The sequence below is a fragment of the Rhinatrema bivittatum genome, chromosome 8 (genome assembly GCF_901001135.1).
Source record: "Rhinatrema bivittatum chromosome 8, aRhiBiv1.1, whole genome shotgun sequence".
NCBI lineage: Eukaryota > Metazoa > Chordata > Amphibia > Gymnophiona > Rhinatrematidae > Rhinatrema > Rhinatrema bivittatum.
Window position 1 is genome coordinate 34783912 of NC_042622.1, and position 13827 is coordinate 34797738.

Sequence of the window (13827 nt, forward strand, 5' to 3'; positions counted from 1 at the left end):
CCATAATGGAGTCCTCTGCTGAAGAGGAAGGTGCCGGAGTTAATTAACTTCAGAGCATCCCCAGTGGATGCCATCATTTTAAAGAAGAAGAAGGTGATGATGTTATGAGGCCTGGGCACTGGCTTTCGAGCCTGGTGTCTGGCCTGGGTCTGGGCCAAATCCCTGGCGTTGAGACCCAGCCTCTGAACCAGGCCCTGGGCCCTGGCCTAGGCTGAGGCTCCAGTGTCAGGACCCAGATTCCTGATGGAAAATTTCCCAGCATCATCAACGTTTTTGGGCTCTCAGCTGAGTACCCAGTGTCGGGTCCGAGCCTATATCGAGACCCCGGCATTGCGATCAGGCTTAAACCATGGCCCTTGCCTATGCCTAGGCAAGGCCTGTAAGGCTCAGGCCACAGTGGCTTGCTTGGGTGTAGGCGGAGGCCCTGCCTTTGGACCTTGGCCTGTTCCTTAGTCGAGTCTCCGGCCTCGGGCCAGATCTTTGGCCTGACGGATGACTTTTCTTTCTTTTGTTTGTTTGTTTGTTTTCAAACTGAAACGTGAAACCAACAAAATTTTGGCAGATTTTCAATTGTTTCCTTTAGAGAACGAAATAGGACATTTTGATGTTATTTTCTATTTCATTTCTCCCAAATGCACATTTCTATTATTCACTGCTGAGGAGTGAAACTATGTTCACAGTGAATACTGATCAGTTTCGTAATCAAAGGCTAAGTTCATTTTTTGGCAAGGAGACAGCTTTTCTAAAGTCTCCTATTAATTTCCGCCTTACATTATTTTTAGTTTATGCACTTTTGGCTCTTTGCATTCATGTTGAGACTGTGCAAAACGCTGGTGTAGGCTTTATGCTATTATCTTTTTGGCAACATGCTTTTGAAAAGAAGTGGCTTCCCATTCTGTCCAAAATAAAACCAAACCAGAGGATCCTCACAATATTCTAAAAACAATGGTCTTGCTAATATTTGTTTATTTGTCTTTTAAAGTTATTGCAGATGTTTGGATTAGCTCCATGAACGACAAGGGCCACAGAAAAGCTTTGCAAGTTTGATAGTTGAGATTACAAACCACGTGACACAGAATTTAGGCAGCAAACCGGGGATGTGCAGTTCTTTCAATCAACACTGAAAACACCAACATTTTGTTGTTTCACTTCACTTCATTAGCCAATCTGAAACCGCACAAAAACAATACTCTCATGTCTGATTTAGCATGCATTCAATGGTTTTAGTGAATGCTAAAACACAGAAACAAAACAAAACAAAAAAAACAGTAAAAGAAACAAGAGGAAAGCTTTTCCCATGCACACCCCTAAAGGAAAAACTATCCTTGAGTTTGCCATAGCACTGAGCCACTTCAGGAACTCACAAGTGAACCACCTAGAGAAATCATTTGAATGAAATAAAATGTTGTATCCCCTTATATAAACCCCCATCCTAGGTGGCAGGCCCAGGTGACTCAAGTGCCTTCACTGGCCCGATAGGCTGGAAGGATGTCTCCTTCGGGAGCTGCTGCAGTAATAGCAACCATCTTGCCTCCCTCTCTGGGATGGAGTGTGTCGTCTTAACCACACACCTATCGCTTTAAAGGTAAAGTACAGAACTTGGTATATAGGATGGCACAAGCTGACACAACATTCATAGGGAATGAATGTTTTCTGCAAATTATTCCAGTTTCACAAATGTATTTTTGAAAGGGATTCCCCAATATGAGCATAGATCAGTGCCTTCTGCTGCACATCCCATCAGTACCCAGGACAAATGATCGACTATTGTGCTCCTCTATCCATGCTAAGCATGGACTTGGCTACTTACATCTAGACCAACATTGCTGATGCAACTCCTGTGTCGTCAAACATGTTTCGCAACACCATACATGTTGGCAGTTTCCATGAAGCAAATGCATGCAAGCCTCCAAGTGCCAGCTGGGAAGAGCAGGTCCTGCCGACACTGCCTCGCCCAGTCACTTACATGGAAGACTTCAATAGCCATCGCATAGACTGCGGATAGTCATCATCTCACAAGAGATGATCAACTACTGGTAGACTGAGCTTGAAGAAATGATCTCTCTCTGACACATCTGTCAGAGTTATTTAAGAAATATCGGCCAGTATGTGCTCTAAGGTCTGCCAGTCAACAACTTTTGGAAGCTCCTAGTGTTAAGTTAGTTCATTTACAGCAAAACCTCTAATGAGCTTATCAGTTATTCATCCAACACTGTAGAAAAAGCTTCCGGATGATTTAAAGCAAATTCAGGATGTTAAGCTATTCAGGAAGGCACTTAAAAGGTGTTTTTATTTTGTGATGCTTTTAATTAATGTTCTTTTGTATAGTGATCATTTTTAATTTGTAAGGTTCATTAAATAAAGCTTTGCATTGCATTTAATGTCATTCTATGTAATCTGCTTGGAATGACATTGTTAAACAAGCAGAATATAAATATTTTAAATAAATAAACTAACTAAATAAAACACGATCCCAATTAATGAGAAACATTCTATTCAGTCAGATGGCATCAGAGTTACTCAAATGGCTATGCTGGGTCAGTTCTCTTGATGGGCACAATGCTAAGTCTTGAATGATTTCCCACAGAGTCACCACATGCCATTACTTATAAACTAAGGGGTGGATTTTAAAAGGTGCGTGCGTGCGTCCATGTGCACGCAGTTCCCGGTGCGTGCACATGGACGTGCCGATTTTATAACATGCATGCGGCGACGCACGCATGTTCTAAAATACAATATTCCCTGCCCACATGCATGCTTGATTTTATAATCGGAGTGCGCACGTGCGGGTGGGCGTCTGTCACGTGTGCAACGGGGAGTGGGGGGGATGGTGGATTTTTTAAAAATACGCATGGTGACACAGGTAGGCCTTTCCCCAGGTCCCTCCCAGTCCGCTCCAGCTAAGGAGTTCCCTCCCAGTCCGCTCCAGTTAAGAAGCGGACTGGGAGGGAACTTCCCTAACCCTAACCTTCCTCCCTCTTCCACTCTCCTCCCCGACCCCTAACCTAACCCTATCTAGCCCCTCATTTTTTATTTTAATACTTACTGCTCCTCTGGAGCAGAAGTACCTTCTGCGTGCCGGCCAGCATCTAAAGGCGCTGTCCCAGCCCACCCCCCGCCCCTCCCCCACCCAGACCATGCCCCTGGCCCGCCCCTTGTACTTGGCCCGGCACTTCTGCACGTAACGGGGGTTACGTGCACGGATGGGTCCTATGTAAAATGCACACGGTGCGCGCAGGGCCCGGCCACATGCGTAACCCCCGGATTTTACATGCACGTGGGTTTTAAAAGCAGGCCGAAATTGCCTTATTGCCATCAAGTCACAGTCCAAAGAAGATGCAATGTAACATCCGCAAAGCAGAATGATCAAATTACAGTGAGATCACAGACCACAGCACAGTAATAATACGACTATGCTGCTTAATATAACTGGATACATTCTAGTTATCCAGATAAGTTATCTGGTCAACTTTAGACCTGCTATTGAGCAGTTCTAACATTCAGTTAACTTAACCAGATAAGGCTGAATACAGGCAGTAGTGCCTGGTTATCTTAACCAGGCACTACTTACCTGGTTAAGATAACCAGGTAAGTAGTGTCACCCCAATCCGCTCATTCCCTGCCCACTGTTGCATTCGTGCCTGTTCTCGCCCTCGCTCCACCCTCTCTACCTTAGTGGCGACTCCCTTCGGGTCCGACAGACAGATGCTGCCGTGGCTTCTTCTCGCCGTTCTTCCTGGAATCCCCGGGCTGGCCTGACGCTGCGGATCTGCCATGTTCCTGATGATGCAAGGGCGTGCACGCGCTCCAGAGTTTGTACCTGCAAGGGCGCGAACCTTGGGGCGTCCCCCCCGTAGTGACAACATCCGCTTCCACCTTAAAAGGTCTTTGCTTGCAACTACGAATTGAGTTAGCAAGGGGAATTCTTTCTCCACTGCTCTGCCTCCACAACCTTACCTAGGGGTACCTGCTCCTAGGGGTACCTGCTCCTAGGGGTACCTGCTCCTCGGGAGCCCCGCTCTCTCTTCTTGATTTCAGATTGCTAAGACGGGATCTGGTATTCGCTCCACGAGGGCCTACATCCCTGAATGCTCAGAAGACTCCTTACTACGTGGAAGCGATCGTAGACGTGAACACAGTGAGTTCTATTACAGATAGGAACCGGTACTCGCTCCACGAGGGCCTATGTTACTAATCTCCGAAGACTCCCTTCTGTCTAAGACGTTATCGCAGGTACGGAGATTGTGAGTCATTACTACAGATTGCAGATAGGAACCAGTACTCGCTCCACGAGGGCCCATGTTCCTAAATCCCTTCTCAACTTTCTTCTATATCAGAAGCTATCATATCTTCTATATCAGAAGTTATTATATACCTATATCTTGTGCGTTACTATTATAGATTGCAGATAGGAACCGGTACTCGCTCCACGAGGGCCCATGTTCCTAAAGCCCTCCAGACTCTCTTCTATTCCAGAAGCCATCTCATACACAGATATTGTGAGTTCTCATTCCAGACTGCATATAGGAACCAGCACTCGCCTACGGCTCCTGTTCCTGAATATACTGAAGGCTCTCTATTGCATAGAAGCCATTACAGATATCTACGATTGTGAGTGTATCATCTACTACTGGTTATGTATCCAGTATATCCTATCTACTCACTACCTATAGTCTCTCTCTACAGCTCAGCAACCCAGAGATCGCAATTCCAGTATCTGAGGGACTTCAGCCCTTCCGGGCACATCAACTCACTATTGCCACCTCTGGTGGTTCTACTTCCTGTCTAATAAAGAACTATCTGTGTTTGTCTCCATACTCCAGCCTAGCCGGTGGTCCCTCTCAGGATATCCTCCTGGGGGCGCTGTCATCTGCCATCGGCCCAGGGATTCACCAATTTACTTCAAGTGTTCATTCCTTACACTACTAGAGCAGTATTATATGACTGCCACTCTGTGGGAAGCCAATCCACCACAGATCATTAACTCTGCCTACAGAGTATTATAATTGTTAGCTCTTCCCCTTGGCAGGGTGATCCATAACAAATTGCTAACTCCCTAGTGGACTTATAACAGATTGCTACTCCTAGCAGCAAGGATTGATGACAGATTGTTAACTCCTCTCTCTTCAGGAGGAGAAACCTAACAGACTGCTAACTCCTCCCCCTACAGGAGGAGCACGATAACAGACTGCTAACTCCTCCCCCTACAGGAGGAGCACGATAACAGATTGCTAACTCCGAGCAGCAGATTTATAACAAATTGCCAACTCCTCCCCTCTGGAGGAGCAGATCTACAACACCCACTGACTATCCAATTATCTATTTAGCTAGATAAGTGACTTATTCAGTTAAGTGACGACTGCTGAACATTACCAGATATTCAGCTACCATCACTTAGCTAAATAAGTCTTACTTATCTGGCTAGGCAGCATTTCAATATTGGCCTCTCCATGCTTTGACGCAGAAAGTGCAGTAGTCCTAAAGCAGTACAAATTGTCTGGCAATCCTGAAGTAGCAGATCACTTTGTTGAGACTCTCAAAACTGCACATTGTGTTAAATGGAAAGAAACCACAGCAGAGCTAAACTTCACTTGATCTAGCCCAAAAACCTCCTGCAACTAGTCGTTCCTCAATTACCCAAAACCAAGTCACCAGTCACCTTCTACATGCAGCCAAACCACCACTGGACACTAAAGTGCAAAGCTGCTGGTCAGGCTAACAACTTAACAGAATTCCTGAAACAGCTTGGGACTTCATGCTTGCATGTGGCTGAACCAGTTGCAAACAAGAATTATCAGCTCAAGGTCACTTACAAAGAGGTATATGGCAGATCTTCTTCCAGTCCAAATCTTGGCAATTAGCTATTAACCAAATGCACTACTCTCTGTGTGCTATAAGGTTCTTGAGATCCTTATTTTACAGCAAATATCCGGGGTCTCCCCTAGGGAGTAAGCTGAGAGCCAAAGCAGGGGTTCTGGCCTATGCCCAATCAAGAATCTGGCATCTCGGCGTTGGCCCGAAGCCTGGCCCTAGCCTAGGCATAAGGCCGCAATCTGATGAAGAGATCGTGGCCTACACTTGAGCATGATTTATTTATTTTATTTATTTATTTAGATTTTTTCTATACCGGCATTCGTGAAAATATCACATCAAGCCGGTTTACAATAAACAATGGGGTGATAACCGGAACAGTGATACCAGGATCTCAGCCTAGGCCCTGGCCCAATGCCAGGTACTAGTCCAAGACCCAAGCAAATACCCAGGCCTGGAAATTTCCTGACAACCAAAACCTATACTTACCAAATCTGACGTTGTGACCTGGCCCGGTCCCAACACTGGGGCTTCAGCCAGGACCCAGACCTGAGGCCAATTTCCGATACCCAGGCCTCAACCTAAACCAGGGCCCCAGAACCATGTCCCAACACAGAAGCCTCAGCCCAGTCCCAGACCAACACTGTAACCCAGTCTGCAGGCTGGTTCTGGACACCTAGACCCAATGACAGTGCCTTGGCCCCGACTGCAGCTCGGCCCAGAGGCCGGGTCCCAAAGTCAGGGCCTCGGCCAGATCCCAGGTTCAATGCTGCATCCTGGCATGAAGGCTGGGTCCCAACGCCTGAGCCTTAATCCAAGCCAGGGCCTGGACTCAGGCCAGATGCTGGGGCCTCGGCCCGGAGGCTGGGTCCTGACGGCGGGGCCTCGGCCTAGTCCTGAATCGTGATTCCAGGACCAAGCCCAACACTGCAACCTGGCCCAGATGCTTGGTCCTGACGCCAATGCCTCAGTCTGGACCTAGGCCTGAGGTCGGGTCCTGACACCTGGGCCTTGGCCCAGGGTCAGGCTAGGGCAGGAGCCCAGGACTCTGAGCTCCTCTTCAGTGTCTTCTTTCTTTGGCTGTTCTTCGCCAACCGACGCCGTCTGAGGGGTCATTGCGCCAGAGTTAATTAACTCCGACATATCCTCCCAGCAGAGGCCACTATTTTTATGTACGGAAGTTAGGCCTATGCAAGGCTGAGGCTTTATTACCAGCTGGCCCCGACTCCTAGACCCAAACCAAAGCCTCAGCCTTGCATAGGCTTAGGCCATGCTAAGACACTGTGACCTCGGTGCCCCATCTATGGACCTCCCTTGGATTGGATAAGTTGGGGCCAGGGAGGATCCCAGCCCCAGCATGTTTTCTGGGTAGGAGGGATGGGTGAGAGGCACGGGAGGCCCCATTTCTTTTTTTTTTCAATGTTTATTTCATTTTTTTTTAACTGGAAATATCATCCCTAAAGGCCCCTTTTACCCCTTGTTCATCTAATGGTCCAACTAACTCCCTCGCAGGCTTTTCCCTTCAAATATAACCAAAAAAGTTTTGATGAGTTTTTGCTTTCACAGCAAGCTTCTTTTTGAAGTCTCTCTTTGCCTTCCTTATCAATGCTTTGCATCTAACTTGCCAGTGCTTATGCTGTTTCTTGTATTGAGTTTCTTGTATCAAACCCCACTCATCAACTTGCTGATTTTGAATGAAAACAATGAGTGGTCCCTGCTACACAGGTTCAGGACAAGCAAAGGCCAATGTGGGGTTAATCTCCACCACTGGGCGTCAACCCACCATGCACTTGTGGAGAGACACAAACTATATTGCACATTATAGAGTGTTATTCCCTCTGCAAACTAAGAGCTAGATTAATGATTCTGCATTCAGGTAATTAAGGAGGTTATTGCTTTACTCTGTATTTGCTAAATAAAATAAAGAAAGAAATGCATTTAGAAAAATGAATTATTCGTCCTTCCCTAATAGTCTTAACCATACTCAACCATCAGCAGCTGAGGTGGTCTGAGTTTTGCTTTGAGCATGACTGACATTGCCCTACATGAAAACTGCTAGTTTGCTAAAAACGGTTGTTTCTTACTCTATGGGTCTTCACAGTCAAACGAAAAATGCCTTTCTGTTAGCCGGTTTTCAAGAACAGTGCAACTGTACTTCATGAAAACAGGAAGACAGAAACCTGAACATCTTGGCTCACGTTTGCATCATTTGGGTACCAGGCGTTCATTCTTAAAGAATTATCCTTGAACCATAAGTAAGGAAAGAAAACAATAAAACCATTCTCAGGGAGCAAATTCAAAGACCTAAAAGCTGAGGGTAAATGTCTTCTTTTCCTGAGCAGACCCTGATTAAGCAGGAAAGAGCTTCACCTACCAGACAGCGCTTCTGTGCTCTGATTGGTGACTTGCGATGACTCTTGGGCAGAGTACGTGCTTGTGGAGATGGCTGATGGACTGATACTATTTGCTGATACATAAGGAGAGTTGAAGGAAGAACTGTAATACTGCGAGTATTGGCTTTGACTAAAGCCTGGATATGAAGAATACTCCTTTGAAAAATATTAAAAAAAAAAAAAAGAAGAAAGCATTTAGGTTAAGACCAACTTGGGTAAAATAAGAAAATCTTACACACAGTAGCGTTATTTAATAACACCATGAACTACAAGATCTTAATGTGAGCACAGATACCGAGCTGGTGTAAGATTTCTGGTTACTCTTGCTGCCCTCTCTCTGCCGTGGCACACCCCGCCTTTACCAGGCCTCCGCTGCTGCCCTCATCTGCAACTCCCCATGTCTCCGCAGGGTAGACTGGGTGACCCTGGATCAAGGCACACGGGGATGACTCTATCCCACTCTTGTGGCTCACTTAAAACCAGCTCCCCAGACTCCCAACCTGGAGCCGAGAGCTGGCGCAGCTGCTTCCGGTGCTGCTCTCTCAGTAACACTGGAAACGAGCACGGATACACTGCTGTCACAGCAACTATACCCGCTTAATATTTTAAAGGACATTTTGTGTGTGTGTATGGGGGGGGGGGGGGGGGGGGGGGGGAATCAGACCTGCTGTACTGCCTTCAGTGGGAAGCTTTTCTCGCTGAAAATCATGTCAAGTTATCCACTGCTTTTCTGAATATTGACCTGATAGCATATAGTGCCAATGCTTTCGCACATACAAATATATGTATATTATATATATAAAAACAATAAGGCAGTTCAAGAAATATATATTTAAGTGTTCTACAGATGCACTATAAACAGCAAATGATGAACACTAATAATTAAATTCCCTAAACCAAACAATTCCAAAAAATGCTTAGAAACATATTACTTCTTACAAAAATATTTATTAAATATTGCCTTTCACAATTTATTACAGGCTAGACACAATCAAAACTTGAAAAATATTCAGAAAAATGGCAACCACAGCACGCCGCACGCGTTTTCGAAAGGGCCCGGTCACGCGCGTAACTCCCGATACGTACAGAAGTGCCGGGCCTGAAGAAAGGGGCAGGCCGGGGGGTGGGGAGGAGCGGGGGCCGAGACAGCGCCATTAGACCTGGTCCCGGAGAAGCTCGCGCTGGCACCCAGCCAGCGCGCGGAGTTTACTTCTGCTCCAGAGGAGCAGGTAAGTATAAAAACAAAAAAATCGTGGACAGGCAGGGTAGGTTTAGGGGGTCAGGGAGAAGAGGGGAAGAGGGAGGAAGGATAGGGTTAGGGAACCGGGCAAAGGCCCAATGGCGTTGCTGCACAATTCTTTTATAATCCCACCCACTGGCGCGCGGTGGAGGCCACCCCGCTCGCACACGCGTGCATGGACATTAAAATCCAGCGTACAGGTGCCGCGGGAATCACATTTTATAACACGCGTGCGCTGACGCAGGCGCATGTTATAAAATAGCCACATCCATGTGCGCGCACCCGGGAACCTCGCACCCATGGACGCGCAGGCGGGCCTTTTAAAATTTACCCCATAGTCTTTAGATGAACAAGTGCTCCATTTCTTCTTCATTGTGGTTAAAGCTTGAAAGTGACTGAAACCAAGGCATTCAAAAGCTATCCCATAATCGGTCAGCTCATGTTACATCAGCATGCTAATAATAATAACATAATTTTATAGCACACTAAACATATGTAGTGATAAGTATTCAGGGACTGATAAATCCCTGTCCCCCAAAAGCTTCAATCTTAAGTGGATAACCTGCGCAAGAGGAGATAAAAGTAACTTAACCAAGGTCTCAAGGTGGATTTGAACCCTGGCTTCTCTGGTTTGCAGCATTGCTCTAGCCCAGTGATGGCCAACCTTTTGAGCTCAGTGTGTCAAAATTCATAAAAAACCCGAGCATAACTCGGGTGGTGTGTCACTTCTAGAAAAATCCATAATTTTGTGATATTTGTAGCTCTAATATTAATAACAAAAAGTTATATTTTTAATATATATACTGTATTTATTAATAAAGCAAAAACAAATAATTCTTCACCTTACCTGCTTAGTGACTTTTTTGTTGCTGAATTTCATTGGCTAAATCTTCAATTGAAGGTTGGTATTTCGTACACTTCAAGCCCAAGCAAGGGTTACAAACTTCATCTGTCAGTCTGTTTCTTTTATTGGCTCCCATTCATTTTCACACCACTCCCTCCCCATCCCCCAGGCATGCACACATTCATTCTCATACACACAGACCCCCAGGCAGGCACCCATGCATTCACACACATACACCCCCAGGCAGAGTCCCATTCATACACATGCACACACTAAAGGCAGACCCCCCTCTCTTTTGCCAGCAACCTCAGAACCTCCCTCATTCCTCTGCTGCCACTGTCACTGCTGCCACATGGCTATTGGGGAGGTGCCGATTGCTGCTACTGACACTGAAGCCCATTCTGCTGCCTCCTCTGTGCAGGCCCTGTGAGCTTCCACTTTCTGCTGATCTCGTACATTGTGAGATCCGTAGAGAAAGTGCTATTCTTGCACATTCCCAAAGATTACATGTGCCAATCACTAAAAAGTAATCTTTTTTTTTTTTTTGCCTTTGCTGTCTGATCTTAGTTTTCTAATTGGTTGGTCACAGGATTTTTTTTTTCCACCTTCCCTTTCTTATTTTTTTTGCTAATTCCTTTTATATTGTCTTTTTTTTTGTTTCTTTTCTCTCCATCTTCTTCCCTCAAACACACAGTCAGGTTCTCATTCTCACATGCATTTCTCTCTCACACACACACACAGGCTCTCACTGTCACATGCTCTCTCATACAATCATTCATACACACAGTCTCTCACTGGCACATGCTGTCTGACTCTCATACACACAGGCTCTCTCTCACTCCCACATGCTGTCTTGCTCAAGCACAGGCTCTCACTGTCACATGCTGTCTCTCATACAATCATTCATACACACAGTCTCTCACTGGCACATGCTGTCTGACTCACACACAAGCTCTCGCTCTCTCCCACATGCTGTCTTGCTCAAGCAAACATTCAGGTCCCACATGCTGTCTTGCTCAAGCAAACATTCAGGTCCTCACTCTCAAACACAATCTCTCAACTCATCTCATACACACACGCACACTCACTCTACAGACCCTCAGCCTCTCTCTCACCTCTGGGCCTCCTATTCGCGGGTCGCCACAGGATGGGCTCTGCAGTGGCTCTGCTACCTGGCCTCTTCCTCTTCTCGGGCCGCTGCGACTTGAAATTTGCGGCGGCCCGTAAGTGCTGCTCCTCTTCTGCATGCACTGATGCTTCTTCTCCTTCCTGCCCACGCGGCTCCGGCAACGTTTACTTCCGGGACCGCACAGGCAGGAAGGAGGAGGAGCATCAGTGCATTTAAATGCGATCTGTTTCTTCGGGCCGTGGTGACGTGAGCCTCACCACGGCTCTGCCTATCGCTGCGCTGCATGAGCCTCTCTGCGCCCGGGGGCATTGGGGAGGAGGTTGGAGGGGTCCGGAGGGTGGGGGGATACTAAAAAACTAATTTTAAAGGGTCGGCGCAGCTGAAAAAAAAAAAAAAGGCTCGGCACAGCCGATAAAAAAAAAAAAAAAAAAAATTCCCGATAGTCCATGAAACGCTGCGCGTGTCAGCAAAAACGTCTCGGCGTGTCACCTCTGACACGCATGTCATAGGTTAGCCATCACTGCTCTAGCCACTGGACCGCTACTCCTCCAATACTAACTTTTTTTTTTTTTTTTTTTTAGAGAAAAACAAAAAGATTAATACAGTGTATAACCACCAATGTTTGCCTTTAAGATTTACAAATTATGTTTACGTCTTTAGTATTCTTTTTGCTGATCAGCATACTCATAATTCTAGAACTGAGTGGATTATCCTATCAGGGACTGGGCATTCCACTACTGGCCAGTGGGCTGGTTAGGTGGGCTGTAGTGATGCTGGCAAGTGTAGAAGGCAAGCTGACTCAGAAGCTCTCGAATCTTAATTATGGGGCATTGTGTCTCCTCTCCTTATAGATACAGGGGCTCTCGGGCCAGTGGCACTGGAATTGCTGTTCTTCAATGAGCACCTATGCCCTTAAAGGGGCAGAGTCAATCAGGATGAGCCATTGCTCAGCACCTACTAGAAGCACAGGCAGCCAGGGCAGGCTATGAACCAGGCAGGGGCAGCAGCAGCAACCAGCGAGGTCCATGAGATGATGCAGGCCGGGAGTCAGGTCCAGCAGTAAGACAGAGAAGAAGAAGGGAGAGAAGCTTAAAGGTTGAGATACCGGGGAGGGGAGGGAAGGAAAGAGAGAGAGAGAGGCTGAAATGCAGACAAATTCTTATACTCCCCCAAAGGCTGACTTTTTAATAAAATCTGCCGTATTCTTCAACACAATTTACTACTACTCTACTACTATTATAGATTCACACAAGAAACATTTCCTGCTCCATAGAATTTACAATCTAGTCAAGATAAGCATACATGACAAACAAGAGTCTATAGGAAGGGTATTTATTATAGAGAAGTGGTCAGGATTTAGAAGCAGCCTCGCAAAGGTGAGCTTTTAGACTGGATGTGAACATGGCCAGAAAGGAGACATGGCACGCTGACGTAGACATATGGCGCAGCAAGGTGGAACGTGGCGGTAGAAGAGAAGGGCACAGTTAAGAGTGACTTGCCCAGTGAACGGAGTTCACAAGGAAGGGTGTAGGGAGAAAGAAGAGAAGATAGGAAATGAAAAGTTGAAACTGAATGCATTGTAGGCAAATAGGAGATGATTGAACTGTATGCAAAAGTGAATGGGGAGCCAATGTAGTGATGAAAAGAAGGGTTACATTGTCTTCGTGATGTTGAAGGAAGATAAGTCATGCAGTCAAATTCTGAATAGACTGGTTCAATGGGAGATCTACAAAGATAAAATTGCAGTCATCTAAGCAGGACTTGATAAGAGTGGATGAGTACTTTGGAGGCATGCTCAGAAAGGAAGGGATGGTTTTTAGCCATTTATAGAGGAAGAAGTAACATTTTTAGAAGTGTTTTGGATGTATGAAGAGAAAGAAAGAAAGGCATCAAATATGACAGACATCACCATCCAGACAGACAGAAAAAGAGGGAAGAGGAGAAGCAGGTTTTGGAGGAAAGACATGAAGTTCCATCTTGGCCATGTAAAGTTTAAGGTGGCGGTGAGCCATTCAGGCAGCGATGTCAGACAAACAGGCTGAGATTTGGGACTGGATTCTCAGTGGAATGTCTGATGTAGAAAGGTAAATCTGAGAATCATCAACATAAAGGTGGTACTGAAAGCCATGGGAGGAGATCAGAGCACCAAGGGAAGAAATGTAGAGAGAAATAAGAATGGAGCCTAGGATAAAAGCCTTGAGGCATACAGACTGATAGCAGAATAGTAGTGGAGGAAAAATCACCAGAGGATACAGTCAAAGTAAAATGGAAGAGGTAAGATGAGAAGACAACCTGCTAAGAAGAAAACACACCACAGCGTCTGGAAGTAGGTGCACAAGAAAATGTATGGAAATAAAGAATGAGAGACTGAGAAGAACAGAGTTCCAATTTATCATCCACTGGTGCAAAA

At 46.0% G+C, this 13827-nt stretch overlaps 1 protein-coding gene across 1 annotated transcript in view; it reads right to left on the reverse strand.

Moving 5' to 3' along the window:
- The window catches only part of EYA2 (EYA transcriptional coactivator and phosphatase 2), a 330347-nt gene that overhangs the window by 105621 nt on the left and 210899 nt on the right, over positions 1-13827 (reverse strand). Inside the window, exon 7 of the mRNA XM_029613002.1 lies at positions 8186-8360. Coding sequence (XP_029468862.1) covers positions 8186-8360 — 175 coding nt within the window. The remainder of the gene's footprint in view (positions 1-8185; positions 8361-13827) is intronic.